Here is a 20,241-nt window from a genome sequence, read left to right on the forward strand (position 1 = left end):
CCCTGTAGTGCTGAAATGGGCAACCTTTTTTCTGTCTAGGGCTGCACTCTCTCAGGAGTAATGAGTGTGTGTGGTGGGTGGGTGGGTGTTTGTGTGCAGAGCTGAAGACACCAAATCAGACTGTCAGTTACCCCCTTTCCTCTCTCCTCCTCCTCTTCCTCCCTGCCCAAGAGATTGAATGTGACAAGGACAAAGAACCTAGGGCAGGGATTTGAAAGTTCAGAACCAACCTTCATATCACCCACTGAGTTTTATGGGGGAAAGTATTGTTCCATGTGTGGCAATGGCTTTGGAGATGAATGGAAGGGTGGGAGAGCTGGGGAGAGCAAAGCACTAAAGCAGAGAGTAGCATATCAAAAGCGCCTCAGCAAAACTTGACAGAATACAAACAGAACACAGAGCCAGTCAAAAATAAGTGAAAGGGAAGCCAAAGGCAAAAACAGGTAAGAATCAGCTGGGCTTTCCTTTCACAGGAGTCTCTCAGATGCCAGAGTGAAGGATGGTGGAGGCAGGCAGTAATGCAATCACCTTCAAGCAGAGAGAGACAGTGCCAAAGCTCCATGGACTGGGCAGCAAAGGGACCCACAAATGGCCCCAAACAGGGTCTTCAAAGGAAAGAGGAAAAAGTGCTGTAACATGGCAGCATACCTACTTACCTGTCAGTGTCAGGAGGTTCTAACGACTCTTTGCAACTGGTGACTTTAGTCTTGGCTGCTCTCTGTCGTCGGGTTAACACTTCAAAACAAGAACAGAACAGTTGTTCCACCTCACTTCTTAAGAACCTGAGGAGGCTTGTCAAGAGTCCCAACAAAATACACAGTGTGCATTTGGAAAGCATTTTCAAAGCTCTCCTACCCAGGCAGCACCAGTTCGTTTGGGGACATCACAGTGGGAAAAGTAAAAAAGAGGACTCTTTTTTAAATGGCCTAGCCTTTCCTACTGTGAAAGCTGAAGCTGTAAAGCTTCCGCCCAGAAAGAATATTTGCTAACTTCTTTGTCCTCCTGACATAATATAACATAAAAAGATAATGACAGCAGCATTTAGATGTTACTTGCCTCAGCTGACATAAACACTTTTTTGAGCAAATAATGTATAGCTGAGTTTCAACATTCACATGGCCTCTGTTGGCAGCCTAAAAAATTAAGCTAAAGAGCTGTTTCAATGCCTGAAATAAAGATTAGGTTTGCTTACTTGGCTGCACTACACAGGCCAGAACCTATATGGAAAACCACAAAACACAGGATTCCTGTATGTAGGTTTCAGGCTCTCCATCTCTTCCAGAACTGTGATTCAATCTGAGGAAGTGCAAGACCCTTGGGCTCAGTCAAGGCTTGGCTGGATAACCTCAATGAGTAAAGGTGAACACTATTACAGAGGCTTTCTATACACTGCATAGCTAAGCATTAAAAGTCTGGTAGGAAAGGAGGAAGGCTTGAACTGTGGGCAGGATTTGTTTATTCAGTGTGTAATCCAAAAATATCCTATTTCTATATTCAGAAAAAGCCAGGCACATTTACTTGCACTGACTTAAGGTGTATCGTCTATTTTGATTTGAGATCCTGGTTGTTGTTTTTGGCAGACTTTGGAATCCTTTGGCAAAGATTCAGTAGTGGAAGAAGATTGAGAATAAGGATGAAGATCCATGGGGGCAGAGGGGACGGCAAGTAGGCATTAACAAATGGCATAAATCCTTTGCCTATCACTGATCACTAGGCATTCTGCTCATTTTGCTCTGTCCCATGTAGATTCCACACTTCCAGCTGAACTAACCATGTACTTTGAACCTGTAGAATTCAGGATGGATAAAATACAAGTGTTCCTTCTTGCAGTACATAGTTAAAGTATGGAGCTCGCTCCCCCAGGATGGCCACCAACTTGGATGGCTTTAAAAGAGAACTTAGACAAATTCACGGAGCAGAGGACTACTGATGGCTAGTAGTCATGATGGCTATGCTCTAGCTCTACAGCTGGAGACAGCAATGCTTCTGAGCACCAGTTGCTGAAACCATGGTTTCCAGTTTCTGCTCCCTGGTTTCCCACAGGCAACTGATTGGCCACTAGGAGAACGGGCTGCTGGACTAGATGGGTCATTGGTCTGATCCAGCTGGCTATTCCTATGTTCTTAGCACCCACGAGGACCAGGAGCAACAACAAAACAAAAGGCAGGTGCTCATTAAGCCAAATTTTACACTGCACTTAAGTACACATACATACATCCCCTCAAAGAATGGTTGACTTCTTTTTTTCCGTCAGAACCGGTGATGAGGGTGACCCCAAAAAAATCAAATCAGTGCTATGTGTTTGTCAGCAAGCCCAGCCAAATGCTCCAGCTTTTCTTACCAAATATATGTAGGGAGAAACTTAAAAGTGCTGTTCCATACAGTTGAATTCCTTTCAACATATTCCTGTTGACAGGCCACCAGCTATGCTACTTGGGGAACATATCAGATATCCTCAGCCATTTCCACCAGGGTGCTGGAGTTTCTAATGCAGAAACAGATGTTGCTTTAAGCACTCTTGGGCAATTTAGTGGAGGGGACAGTGTATTAGAACACTTTTACAGCCTTGTATCAGATCTTCCTGTGCTCAATATTCTCATTAGGAGAAAGGTCTGAATCAGTGTTATAGGCACTATAAAACTGTTACTGTTTGCTCAACATCTGCTGTAAAGTGGGTGCCCACAGAGTTCAGACTAGAAAGATGCCTTATTGGTGCCAGAGCAGTCTGGGGCCTTGAAACATACATTTTTGCTCCACAGTTCTTTTGTCCCTGTTCCCTTGCTGGTTGCTATAATTGACTGGTTCATCTGCTACTTTTCATGAGTGGATTTGCCCCAGTGTATCTACTACAATGACCAGTGTGTGGTCTGTGCACTCCCTGGGTTGAAGCTTGAGCTTGCAGAGGATTCTGGGGTGCCCACTGTGTGTAAGACAGAGTGGATCTGCGCTCTCTCTCTCTCTTTTTCAAATGCTGACCAGTCAGTTATCAAAAGAGGGCACCCTTGTTTCCGCCAGCCTGGCCTAGATATGAATCAGTGACCTGGGTGCATGAGGCTTCCATGCCCTGCTGTTAATCCCCGAGTCACCTGACGCTCCCAAAGGCTTTTTCACAAGCTCGTTTGCAGCAAAAGCAGAGAAGATCTCTAAGCCAGTGCACAGTTGTTAATATTCCTGTAACAGTCTTTCTCAGAGTGCCTTGTGCACAGCTCAGGTGTTAATCAGTGCTATTTTTTTCCAAGAGAAAGGAACACATCTGGCACAGCAATCCTGCTAGAAACCTTTGGGACTGGCGCTACAGAAACACCAGAAAAGACCTGGTGTGACAGCTGTGCTGCCAAGAGCAGCAAGAGAAAGTGCAGGGGTGGCATCACCGGTTGGCTCAGCTCGTCACAGGTGAGCTGGCCTGCTCCCGTTCCAAACGCTCAACCCAAGAGTGCTATTGCCAGATTGCGCCAGCAGAGCTCAACTCCAGCAGAGATAGCAAGCCTAGAACAAGGTTCCCAAGGAGGAAGCTTAGTGGGGGGAAATCTTAACAGAAGCTACAAGATAAATCTCCTCTTAGAGCAAGAAAAGGAGTGGGCAAGCATGCCTCTCAGCCATCTATACAAAATGAGCACAGCATCTCCCCTCAAAACATGCTGAGTTAAGTCAGACATGTTCGCAATGCTCATTGTAGTCAAATTAAAACTTTATCAGCTTCAGATTTCTTCTTGTCAGTACAAAAGAACCTTGGCATCCTCCTGACTTCTCTAGATATCATCTAAACCATTTTTTTTGTGCATTCCACATTGCCTAGGCTTTTCTGTCCATACTGAGATGGTCCAGGAGCTCAAGGCAGCACATCACAGTAAGAATACACCTTGAGGAGTCAATACGCAGCTCCCCTGCAGCGATTTGCATAACTTGATGGGTTTCTGAGGATTCCAGCATTCTTTTCTTTAAAAAATTGTGTACATTTTGAGCTCTTTTGGTTGCTATGAAACTTGACAGCTCAAACTGCTTGCTGAGTTATAGAAAAAGATAGATCTTCCAATATGGCCTTGGGCAAATCATATAACTGCAATGATTTCCCATGACCTTACCTCCTTGAAAGTACATCATCTTATTACTTAAGAGTTACAGGTGATCTCTTGGAAATCACCTTCAGATTTGAGGAAACAAGAAACCACAAGCAGAGAACTAAATATTGTCTCAGGGTCTGCATGGCGATTTTGAGGGAAGCAGCAGTCAGGGGCACAGCAAACAGACAACAGGACTCCTGTAATCCACACTGTGGCTGCATGCAGTCTGTGCTAGTCACCTGCCTATCCACAGTGCAGGGAGAATGGTCAGGGAGCTAACTTAACTGATGCAACCCACACCACCCAAGAAATGCAGAGCAACTTTCCATTCCTACTTTCTTAACAACTTGGGACCAGTTTACACATGAGATTGCCTTACCCTACATGTTTCCACTCAACCACTTTGGCCAGAGGAATTGGCACTACTACAGGCGCCACATAACACATTGGTAAGAACTCAATTGTTAAGTGTGCCATCACCTGCACTCTAAAACTCCCTGCCTATTGAGATCAAGCAGGTGGCTTCACTTTACTCCGTTTTTTGGCAGTTGCTTAAAATATTCCTCTCTAGACAAGCCCACCAGATGCTTAAAAAGTTGAGGTACCGGTAATTTTAATCTGCTTTAGTATTGTGACTTCTGTATGTTTTAAAGCAGGGTTGTAAATTTTTCTTACCATTTTATCTTTTGAGTTTTTTTGGTTTTTTTACAATCCACTGGTGTATAAATGTTATATAATAATCTATAAATAATACTTTCTCTGAGATTCCTCTCTGCACAACTATTTCTATGATAAAGCACTACAGCCAAGAGTGCAAGAAATCCCTCAGAAGATACCCTTTGGCCGAGAAGTGGATCCTTTTGGTTCAGCATATTTTCCTAGCATCAAAACCGAGTATAGCTCACATCCTTTACAACTATTGGGGAACCATAAATGAAACAGATTATATCAAGTGTCTAGGTATACTGCTTACATTTTGCAGCAGACTTCCTATTGCCTTTATCTAGGGCTTCCTCCCCACACCGCTAAATATCTATTCTCGTTTACCAGCCATGCTATTTTTTGTGTGAAGGATCCTATTAATGGAAATTATTTATTGTACGTTGGCCCTTCCAAGAAGTGATGAAGCTTTTCCCTGCGCCAGTTCTGTTACTTTTTTATGCTGCATCAGTGCCACTTCTCTCGGTGTTGAAGCTTTATTAAGAAAAACAGCACCAGCACCAGCATGGCTGCAGCTCAGAAAACTGAAGACTGTGTCATTCTGTGCACCTGAGATGTGGCTGCAGGAAGGAAAAGAATGGTACCCTGCCTTGACCTATTATGGAGCTGGACAGCTTTAGCTTTGTGGTCACTGCGGCGGAGGAATAAAGCTGGAGGGCATGTTGAGAACAAAAAGGCTTGGGGAAGGTAACAGCCAGTCTGTTGCAATGTTCTTGTCTGCAGATTGGAAGGGAAATGAAAGGCTTCTTTCTGTTTTATACCGAAGCTGGGGGCAAGGCATCAGGGGGTCTGAAAGGGAAAACTGCAGCTGTGAGACCCAAGTGTCTTGCTCTCTGCCCCAAGGGGGAGCTTGCCCAAGGGGGAGCTGCTGGCCTGCACTTTGTTGCACTTCAGCATCACTACAAATGCTCAGAGAGAAGAGCAAGACTAGCACACTTGCTGCCCCTAATGGAGACCAAATGGTCCCTGCCCACACCTTACCAGGCAAACACTTTAAGAGGACTTACTGCACCGTTCAGATATTTACAGTGGTACCTTGGTTCTCAAACGTAATCTGTTTTAGAAGTCTCTTCGACTTCCAAAAGGTTAAAAAACAAGGTGCAGCTTTCAACTGGCGCAGGCGCCCCAGAATCAATAGCCGACAGCCGCATCGGATGTTCAGCTTCCAAAAAATGTTCAAAAACCGGAACACTTACTTCCGGGTTTTTGGCATTCAGGAGCCGATTTGTTCGTCAACTAAGACGTTTGAGAACCAAGGTTCCACTGTATTTTATTTCATAAAATGTATACATAGGATTGTTTTTTTAAAAAAAAATACCTTCAAAGCCGTTTACAGAAAGATAAAGCAAGAAAATCAAGAAAAAAAATTACAATCCTACTTTAAAATATGCAAAAGTTATAATACTAAAATAGATAAAAATTGCCTCATTTTTTCTAAGTACCTGGGTAGGCTTTGTTAGGAGCGTCCTACTCTCATGTAGAACCCTGGAAGAGACACATCCCTGACTGGCATGTTTTCTCCCTCCTGGTCGGTCGGGAGCTTCAAGAGCTTTCTCCAACCCGAACATCACAGCGACTGATGGCTTGGAGACATCAGCACACTTAGGGATCCGCAGAGTCTTCGCAGTTTGCGTAACAGAACCAATAGCTCAGCATTTTGGCTAATCTACTTTATTTACATATCATACACTTGGAGCATTCTGACTTAGCTCCTTCCTCTTTCTCATCAGACAGCAAAGAGAGAAAGAACAAAAGACAATAGTCCCACTTTACAGAACACAGTAATACCAAAACATCCTGTCTCCGTCACTTCTCACACTGTGGAATGAAAACATACACCGTCATGTGATAGACAACAATCCCATGACTGCAGACACGGGGAATGAATCTACAACAGGCTTGTCTAAACAAGAATGTTTTTAGTAGGTGTCAAAGCAAACACAGTGAAGAAACTTGTTTGATGTCAATACGCAGGGAGTTCCAAAGTGCATACGCTGCCACACTAAATGACTGAGTTCTTACGAATGTAGAGCAGATATTAAGTGGCACCTGTATGTTCCACCAATTGAAGCAGTCAAGTGGGCACATATAAGGTAAGGCAATCGTGTAAGTAAACTGGTCCCAAATTGTTCAGGGTTTTATATACTAATAGTAACACCTTGAACTTGGTTCGGTAGCAAATTGGCAACCAGCGCCAATCTCTGAGCACAGGTGTTGTATGCTGACAAGGCATCACTCCGGTCAGCAATTGTGCTGCAGCATTCTGCACTAACTGCAGCTTCCAAATCAAGCATGAGGGAAGCCCCACATAGAATGCACTGCAGTAATCCAGTCTAGAAGTAACCAATGCATGAACTAGTGTGGCAAGGCTTTCCTAGTCCAGGATCAGCCATAGATATCAAACAAGTTACAGTTGGGAAAGAATGCTTCTAGCCACTGAGGCTTCCTGAGTGGCAGAGTTGGATCCAGAACATCAGTTCCTGCCTGCCCTCATCTATTTCCACATGATAGGTGCTTCGCCCTGCTAAACGGTAGGGCCATTCATGTCCAAGGGTGGAACTGCAGCTACCTGATCAGCAGAGGCCAAGTGGCACAAGGGGCTAACTGAGCCCCACCTGGTCCTGTAAGGCTGCTGACTCCAGCCTGGCTGCTCAGTCTGAGCACTTCTTTTTACCAAGCACAGACTATGCTGTCAGGTGGTTTATTCTGGTACACCTGCTTTGCTGTCTGCTTCCCAACTTGCCTGCAGGCTTGAAGAATTGCAATAGTGCCTATGAAGGTGCTCTGCATGTCTCCTAAATATAGATTCCAGATAGACTTGCCATAGAATAAATGGGTCAGCTTAGGACAACATCTCCAAACAACTTAAATGGGCAACCGTGCCTGTGCTCTGAGCCACAGCAACAGTGTGCAGACAAAAGACATACAGTTGCAACTAGTGAACAAATGGCTCTAAGTATCATCCAAGCTGAAACAGCTTCTTTAGGTTACAAGCTTTAAACAAGAGCCAGCAAATTTACCCTAAGAAGTAACAGAACTGTAGACGGATAGCCACAGAGGTCCCTTTATAATAGAAAACACTGAAAGATGATAAGAGTTTATATAGTACCAGAGATCTCTGGAGTAAATCCAATTAAGAGGTCCTGAAAGTGGATCACTGACCCTTAAGCCAACAGAACGGAAGAACTACAGCAGCCCTCTTGAAGCAAATCAAGAGGGAGGATGGTGCACAGAGCTTTGATTTTCTCCCACACTGTGCTACTGGCCTGATCACAGGGCAGCCAACTATGAGCATGTAATTCTGAAGGAACTAATCAAGTGGTGGGGATGCAAAACAAAGAATACCAGTCAAGCTCAGTTCAGCAAGCTTCAGGCAAGGCTGTGCCAGCTTTTCAGGGAACATAGGAAGCTGCCTTGTATAGAGTCAGATCATTGGTCCATCTTGATCAATATTGTCTACCCTGACAGGCAGCTGCTCTCCAGGGGTTCAGACAGGGAGCCTCTCCCAACTCAACTTGGAGATGCAGGGGATTGAACTCAGGACCTTTTGCTTGCAAGGCTCTACCACTGAGCTATGGCTCTATGAAGGCGCCCCAAGTAACTTCATAGATGTAAGTGTTGGGAATCTGCCAGGGAGATAACGTCCATCATGGCCCCCAAGCCGGAGTTCGGAGATTCCATCGGCCTCCCGTAGTCACGCAGATCCAACAGTTAGCGACACGAAGCCTCTGGAAATTCCTAGCATCGTTCCAGGCTTGTGTACACTGTTTATCAGCAGAAACACAGCCAAAAGCTTGCACCGCAGAAGAGCATAATTTACAGACTTTATTAGCGTTTAACAGAACAAAAGAAAACGTGACCGTTCTGTGTCAGCATCTCTGGCCAACTGAGAAAACGAAAGGAAAAACAGCAAGCATAAACATCCTGTGAATAGGACATGCGCAGACTCTGTTGCTTACAAAAGCCTGCTCCCTTTTAAGGTGGAACGGAAATATCCTAACATCCTCCCCCTTTCCGTGTAACCTGTTGTACCTGTGGTTCACCCAATTGCAACTTTTGTACATAAACCTTTAGTTGTTCTTTGTTAACAACCTTAGACAACAGATCAGCAGGAATTTCATTTCCTGCCATGTAGGACACCTGAATCAGTCCTTTCTGGATACACTCTCTTGCACGATGTAACTTAATCTGCAAGTACTTGGTTCTCTGCTTGCAACTCTCGGAGTTCAGCAAAGCCAAGCACGATCTATTGTCTTGATACACTTGTACAGGACATTTCACAGACACCCTGATGTCCTTAAACAGTTGCATCAACCATTCACAATCCATGAGTGAAAATGACAGAGCATTGAGTTCTGCTTCACAGGAACTTAGGCTCACTGTCGTCTGCTTCCTGCACAACCAGTCAAACAGGCAGTGGTTGTACATGTAGCATACTCCAGAAGTGCTTGTACCATCCGTGGTGTCACTTCCAAAACTTGCATCTGCAAAGATTTCAAGACCTCCAGTCTTCTGACTGGTGAACCTCAGTCTGTAGTGCATAGTCCCTTTCAAATAGCGGGCTATGCGCTTCAGAGCTTTCCAATCCTGAACCGTAGGATTGTTGGCATGTCTGCTAAGCAGATTACAGCTTACAGCTATGTCAGGTCTTGAACATCTGGCAATGAAATTCAGCTTGCCTAGAATGCATCTGTATAGCGTTGTGTCAGAAAACGCTTCAGCAGTACTGTCTACCTGGTAACCTGTCACCATCGGTGTGTCTGCTGGGTTTGCATCAACCAAATTCAACCTGGTCAATACATCAGCAATTTTCTGTGTTTGGTGTACCAGAAAATTACCTGCTTGGTCTCTCTCCACCTGCAGAGAAAGATAGTTGGATACCTCACCAAGATCCTTCATGTCAAAGTGCTCCTTCAGTTGAGCTAGGGTGCTTTGATAAAAAGCCTGATTCTTCCAAAACATCAGAAGATCATCAACAAAACATAAACAATACAGTTTGTTTTGCCCCTCCTCCTTGACAAACACACATGGATCAGCTTTGCCCTGGTGAAAACCTAGAGAAAGCAATGTCTCAGTGAGTTTTGTGTTCCAACACCTGGCACTCTGCTTGAGACCATATAAGGATTTCCGCAGTTTACAGACCATTCCCTTCTGTATCTGCATCCCATCAGGTGGAAGCATGAACAGCTCCTCCCCCCAAACCCCGTACAAAAAAGCTGTATTAATGTCGTGGTGGGAAACATGCAGTTTCTCCTCCGCAGCGACCTTGAGCATCAGCCGAATGCTCTCATATTTGACTGTGGGTGAGTAGGTCTCGTGGTAATCCTGTCCTGGTACCTGTGAAAAACCTCTGGCAACCAATCTGGCTTTGTGTCTGACTACCTTGCCATTCTGGTCTGTCTTGGCCTTGAAGACCCATTTGCTGCCAACCAGTCTCATTCCTGGGACTACCGGTACCAGTTCCCAAGTTTGGTTCCTGTTCAAGGAATCAACTTCAGCCTTCATGGCATTAAGCCAAGGCTCAGCATCTTTAGAGGTTAACTCCTGAACCTCTTTGAAGCTTGAAGGTTCCCATACCTTCTCTGAGCTACTAAGAACAGCAGTTGCTGTCTTAGCAAACTCATCAGCATACCTCTTTGGAGGTCTGCCTTTGGTCGCCCTTTCAGATCTGCGTATTAGACGCAAGTCTTCTGGACTCATCTCCTCTTTCTTAGGAGAAAAGTGACCAATGGTGAACAGTGGTTCTTCCAGTTCATTGTCAGACGCATCAGATGGTCTGACTGAGGCCTTTGCGCTCTGGTAGTCTGCTGTGTCATCACTTTCACTGACATCAGCAGCAGCGCCGCCCACTGAACTGGAATCCGAACTCTGATCATCATCATCATCATCCTCATCATCAGCAGCAGCTTCCTCAGCTTTAGCTGCTTGCTTGACATCACCTTCAACCTCCTCTGGGTCACACTGGAAAATTCCCACATTTTCCCCCCACTTAGGATTGTACTCAACACTCCTTGTGAACTTTATGGATTTAGAGTCAGTCATCCATACCCTGTATGCACCTTTTTCGTACCCCATGAACAAACCATGTGCCCCACGCTTCCCAAGCTTGTTGGTTTGTTGTGTGCGTACCCACATGTCAGAACCAAAAATTCTCATGTGTTTGGTGTTGGGTTTCTTGCCAAACATCTTCTCATAGGGGGTACAACCAATGGGTGATGACAATCTGCGATTATAACTGTAAACCAAATTCCCCAGAGCCTCCCCCCAAAACTTATCAGGGAGATTGGCATCATGCAACAAGGTCTTGATTCCTTGCAGCAATGTCTGATTTGCTCTCTCCGCAAGCCCATTCATCCATGGCGATCTGGGCGTTGACATGTCATGCTGGATTCCCTTCTCAGTCAGGAAAGCTTCAAACTGCTGAGAAGTAAACTCCCCGCCCCGATCAGTAAAAAAACAAGAAATTCGTTTACCGTGCACATTCTCCAACCAAGCACAGAATTCCTTAAACTTTGGAAACGCTTGCGATTTCTGTTCGAGCAAATACACATGAATGTACCTGGAAAAAGAATCAATCAGAATCATGAAGTACCTTGCTCCTCCTATAGAGGGCGCAAGTGGACCAACCAGGTCCGCATGCACTAGCTGGTAGGGTTTGGAAGCCTGCCTGCTAGACTCCTTGCCTTTTGGAGCAACCTTCACCTTGTTCTCTGCACAAGATACACATTTCATGTGAAATTTACAAGGTTTGATGTTCAAACCCTCAACCACCTCTGGCATCTTGGCCAATGCCTTCCAAGAGAGGTGACAAAACCTTCGATGCGCATCATGAATGCAACCTGCATGAATAACTTTGTTAGTTTGTGCAACACAACAAGAATCAGCATTAGATACAGCAACAGTGTCATCATAAGTTATATGGAACAAACCATCCATAAACTTTGCATGCAAATAGTCTTCTTTGCCTTTACTGATGACACAGACGCTCCTCTTGAAGGAAATCTGAAAACCACGCCCAGTAAGCTGTGGGACACTCAACAAGTTGCTTGCAGCGCCTGGAACATATAGTACACCGCTGATGGTTGTGTGCAAACTTGCAAGTTTCACAGTCCCTTCTCCAGCAATTTGCAACGTCCTTCCATCAGCCAGGTGGATCTCACCTTCTTGAGGCTTGAAGGAGATAAAGAGATGCCTGTCCTTGGAAACGTGGCGGCTGGCACCTGAGTCGACAATAAACCTGCCTTTGGCTGTTGGAGCAGTCTTAACAGCAAGCAAACCCTTGTTTTTCACAAGCGTGGGCTTTTGCAGCTTGCCCCCCTGCTGCTCCTGGCCAGCAGACGTGCCTTTAGCCTTTGGTGAAGCTGTGCCAGCAAGCATAACTTTGCTTTCCACTGGCGTGGGCTTTTGCAGCATGCCCCCCTGCTTCTGGTCAGCAGACGTGCCTTTAGCCTTTGGTGAAGCTGTGCCAGTAAACAACGCTTTGTTTTTCCCTGGCGCGGGCTCTTCACCCTCCCTCTGCTCCTGGCCATCTGCAGACGTCTGTTTACCTTTGCCTTTCCGGCCTCTGCAAAGGCGATGACCTTGGTTCTCACGAGAAACAGAGCTCTCAGCTGCCGACTCCTTGGCTCCCCCTGGAGGCTGGAATGCTGCCTGGGATGACGTGACGGTCAGCTCCCCCTGCAGCTTGCAACTGGTGCCCTCAGCATCCCTGCATTCATTCGCATTCTGGGAAACAGCTAGGACCTCCGATGCAGTCAAACTCTGGGCTGGGATTATTGGCTTGTGAGCTTTTTTTAAAGCAGACCACATTCCACGTGCAGTGGTGTTGCCAGCCAGCGTCTTAATTTCCTCAAGAGATACGGATAGGACTATTACGTCAATCGCTTTCGAATCATGCGATTTCCATCTCTCTGTCAGAGGAACTGGGGGGGGGCTCACTCACGACATGCCATACCCCAAACTGACGCAACAAAGATTCACACCATTTTGCCCAAGTTTCATAATTCTGCCCATCCAACTTAGGGCATTCAGCATTTCCAGAAGCTTGGAAAAATTCCATTCCAGCTTTTGGCATTAGCCGTGAGTCTTATGCCTTCAAAGACTCCTTATCTTGGCAGCCCATTAATCACGAAGCCTTTCTGGCTCGGCTCCCAGGCCAATTAAGCCTTGCCGTAGATCAAAGGCTCTTTGCCGAGGTATAACAGAAAAAGCGTCCGTCCCTTTCGCTTTTTCCCCCTTCATACCTCTCAAACGCAGTCTGTTGCAGCTTTACTCTCCTGTAGGTGCCGTGAATCTGGGCCCGAAACCTTGTTGTTGGGAATCTGCCAGGGAGATAACGTCCATCATGGCCCCCAAGCCGGAGTTCGGAGATTCCATCGGCCTCCCGTAGTCACGCAGATCCAACAGTTAGCGACACGAAGCCTCTGGAAATTCCTAGCATCGTTCCAGGCTTGTGTACACTGTTTATCAGCAGAAACACAGCCAAAAGCTTGCACCGCAGAAGAGCATAATTTACAGACTTTATTAGCGTTTAACAGAACAAAAGAAAATGTGACCGTTCTGTGTCAGCATCTCTGGCCAACTGAGAAAACGAAAGGAAAAACAGCAAGCATAAACATCCTGTGAATAGGACATGCGCAGACTCTGTTGCTTACAAAAGCCTGCTCCCTTTTAAGGTGGAACGGAAATATCCTAACAGTAAGCTTACTGGGATGGAGGAATCCCAGCCCCCCACATCCTCAACTATTCCATGAACATCCCAATTTACCAGGTTACAGATACAGGCGACTCCCCATTTACGTGTGGGTTATGTTCCAGTGCCCCACATGCATAAGTGGAAATGGCATAAGTGAGGAAGCACCCCCTGAACATCCTTTAGATGCCCTCTCTGCCACTCTCTCTTAAGCCAAATCGAAAATACTGTACCAAAAATATCCACAACAGGAATTGAAGCTCCGGGGCTGGCTGGAGGATGCACAGGAAAGCAGCTGCTGCTGGTGTACTGCCACGCACATCAGCAGTTAGGTGGGGAGGCTGGCTGAGCAACCTAAACAAAGCCCCACTGCGCCTCTGGTCTCTTAGGGGCTTCCTCCACCCTCACCGATGTCCTCTCTGAGCTCCAGGGAAGTTCTCTTCATGAGCCACAAGAACTCCCCAGCTCTCTCCCTTCATTTCCTGGTATGAATTGAATTATTTAACTATTTCCAGGCACTGTGCACAGACACGGCTGCACACAAGTATGTGTGAACATGCCGGTATTGTGTGGAGGACCAGGAGGATATCTTTGCTTTCAGCCTTAAGGGAATAAGTAGTCAGGAACTAGGGAGGTCATGGGAAGGGTTAAGAGGCACAGTAGCTTTAGCCTCTTCAAAGAAGGGAAAGGGATGGTATTAGGTGGAGAGAAGGCAAAGGCTCCAGGAGGGAAGAGGAAATGGGGGGCAGGGTTTGTATGAAAAGGAGTGAGAAGTAGATTGAATTCTATTTTGGTTTGGAAGATAATTTCTTAATATTGCATTTGCCTAATTTCTCCGATTTCCAAGATCCCAAACCCATGCATTAAATTTCATTCTCTGCATGTGATTTGTTCTCATTACTATTATAGCACATTGTTTTAGGAACCATCAATATGCTGATGACACCCAGCTCTCCCTCTCTCAAGTCTATCAGTATCAGGAGAGGCAGTGAAGGTGATGAGCTGGTGCCTGGAGGTAGTAGTGGGTAGGATGTGGACAAGCACACTGAAACTGAACCCAGAGGAGATGAAGGTCCTATGGGTGGGGTTTTGTGTGACAGCCTATTGTGGGTGAGGTTGCACTGTCCTCCAAGGAGCAAGCTCATTGTGGGTGGGTGCTATGCTAGAATGATCATTCCTAGGTGACCTCAGTGACTACAACTGCCTACAACTTGCTTTTGTTGGTACATCAACTACAACCTTGTCTGGACAAAGATAGCCTAGCTATAGTTTTCTATGCTCTGGTAACCTCCAGGGTGGACTACTGTAATGTGCTTTAAGTTGAGCTGCCCCGGAAGATGAGCTAGAAGTTGCCACTAATGCAGAATGCAAAGGCCAGGGTGAGAGTAGCTGCATATAGCTCATATTCCTAAACAGCTGCACTGGTTGCCACTTGTCTGCCAGACTTATTTCAAGGTTTTTCTGTTGACATTTAAGCCCTGAATGACCTGATCCCCAACTATTTGAAAGAATGCCCTGCCCTGCATCAAGCTGCTTCTGCATTCAGATCAGTGAGTGAGGCTTTCCTTGTGGTCCTTGCCTTAAATTAGGTCTGTTGGGGGGTCCATGGGAGAGCCTTTTTGGTGGCAGCTCCGCATCTGTGGAACTTTATACACCAGGCAAAACTCACCTTTTTTGTAATTATGATACTGCTAATTATGTTCCTTATATATTTTATAAGAATTATATTTAATGTTCTTGCTTATTATGTAGCATATTGTCTTATTTTGTTGCAAACCGCCCTGTGACCATTTCTGGTGAAGAGTGGAACAGAGTGGAACTGAATAAATAAATGTTGTATTAATGGTTCCAACGAAGACCTGCTTAGATGCTGCACAGCTTCCCCAGGCATGGTGAAAGTGAAGACTCTCTTTGTGTTGCAGTTGGGATCTCTACCTGCATCACAATCTGTGCTTAAGGTCTTAGAAATGATAATGCTACAGAACTAAGAATTGTTTTCCCTGTATTATTATTCAATTTATATACTATCCTTTATCCAAAGATCCCAGGGTGACATGAATATCAGTGAGCCTGTGTTGTATGCAGGGCATAAAGGTATACAAAAGTACACAAGATGCCTCAACAGCAGGAAGGCAACAGGGAGGCAATGTGACCCAAAGCCACCTCCTTAGAGCCCACCAACACTTGTTAGGATTCCTTTTTATAAAAAATAATAATATTGCTTTTATTAGAAAATTCCTACTCCTTATTGCCGCAGAGAGATATCTGAATAATTGATGGCAAATGAGTTTAATGGCAGAAAGCAAAGTATAAAAAGCAGCCCCAATTCACTGCATTTAACATTCACGATGTCTAATTTTGCACACCAAGGTGTTTAAAGGTGAAGTCAAGTTTTTCACATTTGAGGTCAACAATTTCAGAATAGGAATCATGCCTACTAATAATTTATTTCAGCTTGGCTCGACAAATTTAACAAAAAACAAAAAAAAGCTTTGCCAATTATGTTAATCACTTGCTATTAAACATGCAAACTGGCAACAGGCCTTTGGCTTATGATGTATTTCTAATGTGGTCCTCAGGTTTCCCCTACCTTAACGAAAGGAAAGCCAGGCACTGCATTAGCAGATTTCATATAGTGACTAATAGCTCAACATAAAATCGCCATGTCTGTGGGAAAACGGGATTGATATCCTCGTTAATTAAAACACAAAAAGTGTTACCCCATTTGAGGTAGATAATTAATAGTGAACAGTCTTTCTGTGTACGCATTCACATTCAATCTGCTCAAAGCTATATTTGCTGGGGTATCCGAAAGCCTTTCCCAGCATTCTACAGGCTGAAAGATTACAAGAGCCATAAAGGAAGTTGTCTGTTTCCAAAGGGCACAAAGGAAGTGAAGGAGTCTAAAGTTGCAATCCTAAGCACACTTGCAAAGGAGTAAGAGGTTCTGAATAGATATGCCCAGGACAGCACTGGAAGTATTGAGGGTGCTCTTTGTAAGAGGCAGAACCTGTGTGCCGTACTACTACCCGCTGCCTAGAGAAACTTTTCACAGGGGGTAGCTCTTTTACCCCACCAGCAGACACTGGGGATTTCTGCCAGAACCACAGGCAACATTTCTCATGACAGGAGGAAGTGACTGGCAAGAGGTGCAGTGGGCCTGGAGCCAGACGTGAGCTGTGAATGAGAAACAACAGCCAGCCAAGAATGAAGCACCAGGGCTCACTAACAGGCACAGCAGAAATGATAGGAGAGGATGTGATAGACCTGTGTTGAACAAATCACAGGGCCTGAAGGGTTGACTGAGATGCTGGGCCTCAGAGGCCCAGGGCAGGATGCATGGATGTGGGCATGCAAACTGTCAGGTGCCACAGGGCACTGGCTCCCTACACGACCAGGGCTCCTGGTCAGAGGAGGGAACTGCAGGCTGAGAGGTTCACTGCACAGGAAGCCAGGCAGCACTGGACAGCCAATCTGCTGCCACTGGCATTTATGAAAGATTGTGGGCAGCTTGTATCTGAGGGAGGCTGCTCAGTCCTTCCTCTGCACGCCCAGACTATGGCCCTTGTCTCCATCCTGCCTACCTCTGGGGTACTTGCATACCCTTCAGAACTGAACACATGACACACACACACACTCATGATTGGTCAGGATTTGTGTTTTTTTTAAGTACAGAATATGATGCGCTAGGACAAGCTATCAGACTGGGTGACACACTAGGTGCCTTTTGACTCTCTGGTTTTAAGAATTTGCCCAAGACTAGTCCAAAATGGACTACTCTAGCTAATTCCACAACTGACAAACAAATACAGACGTGTGGGGCAAGATCTCCAAATGACCAGCATGAACAAATGGCACATAAGAACAGGTGCTTAGCAAACCTGGAGCATCTTCAGTTGGGTCCTCTCTGGTGCCATTACAATACATGGCGTGCACCTCAATTTCCGAAACTGGGAATGTGCGATCACACAGTGGACATGGAATAGGTTCGTCACCAAGAAAGCTTCCCGCAGACACTGTTTCCCCAGCATCTTCAGCTGCATCAGCCTGAGAAAGAGAGGAAGAGAAGGGGCAAGTTGATCTAGTTGCAGTTTCAACAATCATCCTAGTTCCCTTGATCTGCAGTTTCTGAATCTCTCCAGATTCTGGGCTTCCATCACCAGTTTTCATTCCTACTGAACAGGTCAGATCTAAGAACCCTGCAGTGATGAGCACACTCAACAGACCTAATATCTTATGCTTACTTCAAAAGGCACCGTGCCCTCCCAAATCACTATGACGCTCCCTCTGGAGAGCCGCATGTTCTATTCAAAGCATAGATCACCTGCATCGCCACTGTGGCTCTCTTGGGAAAGCGTAAAACACTCTTAAATTGAGAAAGTCTGAGTGCCAGTGAGAAAAAAACACACAACTGACAGAAAATTAAAGCACCCAATTCAGAGTCAGTCAGTCCCTTGTTGGCAGTACTGCCTTCAGAGTGTGGACCCGTCCAGGATGAAAAGAAACCGCCAACTTCACACTCATGGCTAGCCTGAGTCAGTGAGAAATGTTCACCGAGTTAGATCATGGTCTGCATAGCAGAAGTTGCATGTGTATTCGTGAGGTGGAGGCATGTTGCTGTTCTATACACAAGCTTGGGCATTTTATTTATTTTTACCAAAGTACAGCCATCTTATACGATGTCAGGTTTTCTAAATCCAAAGGTTAAGCTACAAGACTGAGATTGTTGCAATGGAACATACACTTGAAATTACTGGCTAGTCCTTTGATCACAATTCCATTCAGTGATGTTTCTTGGAGGAAAAGAGACTCTGGGTATCTTGTGGCTTCAACCTGTAAATGTTCCCTTTATTGACTCCCAGCTAGGTTCAAATTATATGTACAATTTTTGAAATGTTGCTAAAATGCTTTCTCAAAGCAGCTTGACCCAGAAAACTAAGCTGTATCTAATATGGGAGATTCCCCAACCAGCCCACAAAAGGAGAGTGTGGCTTTGTCCCTGGGAAAACAACACCTGGGCTTGAAATGCAGCTTACCGAATGTGGTGAACAAGTGGCTCATTTGGCCCTCTGATGGAGATCACTACCAAGGGACTGATAATTTAAAGAACTCTGGTACCTAAGAATTGCGTGTGCTATTTTTACACTTATTTTGTTACATTTTACATGAGTCTTTTCTCTCAATAAACCCTGTTTTAATATGATCTTTTTGTTGCTATTCAATAAAACATAGCTGCCACTAGAGAGAGAGAGCTAGGTATCATCTTGGGACTGTGCTACTTGGATATTCTCAAGGCAGAGAACTATGAGAGCTTGGAGCACAAAAATGTAAAAATTGTCGTGCAGGATCAGGCCATGTGCTGTTGCCGCCTCCTGCCCTGTTGGTGGGTTTCCTAGAAACATCTGGAAAGTCCTACTGAAAGTAGAAGGCTGGATTAGATGGGAACTTAGTCTGATAAGCAGAGCTTCTCTCACATTCTTAGTAACTGTCCAACTAGCTCAGCAGCCTGAGCTTCCCATGGGCATCCGGATGGTCTCTGTTAAAGCCAAACCAGACAAGACTGAGACAGCCACTGCTGCTTGCTCTTAACAGCTGGTAGTCATAATGAACTGGCTCTAGATATCATCTACAATTGTGTCTAACTGGAGTTGCAAATGTTTGAAACAATCCTGAGGTCAGTAAGTAAGGGAAGCATAGTTTTCATGACTGTTCCAGGTACGCCTGTTAGCCTATCTGGGTGTATACTTTTCACCCTTGCATCCCAACCTTTATCCCAAGCAATTTAGGGCTGAGTACACGGAGCAGAGGTTCAGCTTGCCCAAGGCCATGCTGTGAGCTCTGCAGCAGATTTGACTCAACTCTCCCTAGTCCAGGTCCAGCACTATCCACCCCACCGACTTTCTAGTGACAAATATGTGGAAGAGTTACAGCAGTTACTTTGAATTAACTCCCAAATCCTCACTGGGCCTTGGGTTTGTGAGTGGGAAGCCTGCTGGTCCAACCAGATCAGCCCCTAGTTTTGTGGCAGGGAGACAGGATGGGAGCAAGAAAACACATGGGAGTTCTTTCTTGGCTTTTTTGTAGGATAAAGTTAAGTACTATTATCTGCATGTCATTAAATACACAGATTTTTTTACTATCCCCAACAGAGTCTCAGAGCCACAGTGCATTTCTCCCTCTGAAACGCACAGCCTCTGCCTTGAACTATTCATGTCTGAAAGAGGCAGAAGGCTGACTACTGCCATCTTATTTCTTAATACTGGAAGACTTCTACATAATGTCACCCTATCTCAAAGGTTCCTAAACATTCAAAAGCAAAGAAGATTTGCCAGAACCATTAAAACGTCTGTTTAAATATTAAACCAGATAGATGGAACCTGTGGGAAATATTCTAGGATTGGTGATTTTTTATTGGGGTGAGACAAGCAGACACACTCTCTCTCTTACACATACACAGAAACTGTCATCTGTGTCCTTATAACTGCACAGTTCCAAGGAAACCATCACTAGACGTGAGCCTGACTGACTGCTTAGGCATGCTTCATGTTTTGTTTTATGAGTGGTCCCCATTATGTAGGCCTGTTGCTTAGCAGCTTCATTGCAGAATCTACATTGTCAAGCAAGAGCCTAATTCTATGTGAGGAATTTCATTGACTTATTGAAGACTGCTTTGTATATGTGGGGGTGTGTATGATTGGCTGGTGTTTTCTTAAAGCCCAATCTCAAATGTGCCAAATTCCCTGCTGACAGGTGATCCGTACCAAAGTG

At 45.2% G+C, this 20,241-nt stretch overlaps 1 protein-coding gene across 4 annotated transcripts in view; it reads right to left on the minus strand.

Moving 5' to 3' along the window:
- The window catches only part of UIMC1 (ubiquitin interaction motif containing 1), an 86,596-nt gene that overhangs the window by 13,196 nt on the left and 53,159 nt on the right, over positions 1–20,241 (minus strand). For all 4 annotated transcript variants that reach the window (XM_083488356.1, XM_083488355.1, XM_083488354.1 and 1 more), the window contains exons 9-10: positions 17,355–17,520; positions 657–735 (exon numbers count right to left, since the gene is read on the minus strand). In XM_083488356.1, the coding sequence (XP_083344482.1) occupies positions 657–735; positions 17,355–17,520 (245 nt within the window). The remainder of the gene's footprint in view (positions 1–656; positions 736–17,354; positions 17,521–20,241) is intronic.

Source organism: Podarcis liolepis, assembly GCF_965112155.1.
Source record: "Podarcis liolepis genome assembly, chromosome: 2".
Taxonomy (NCBI): Eukaryota; Metazoa; Chordata; class Lepidosauria; order Squamata; family Lacertidae; genus Podarcis; species Podarcis liolepis.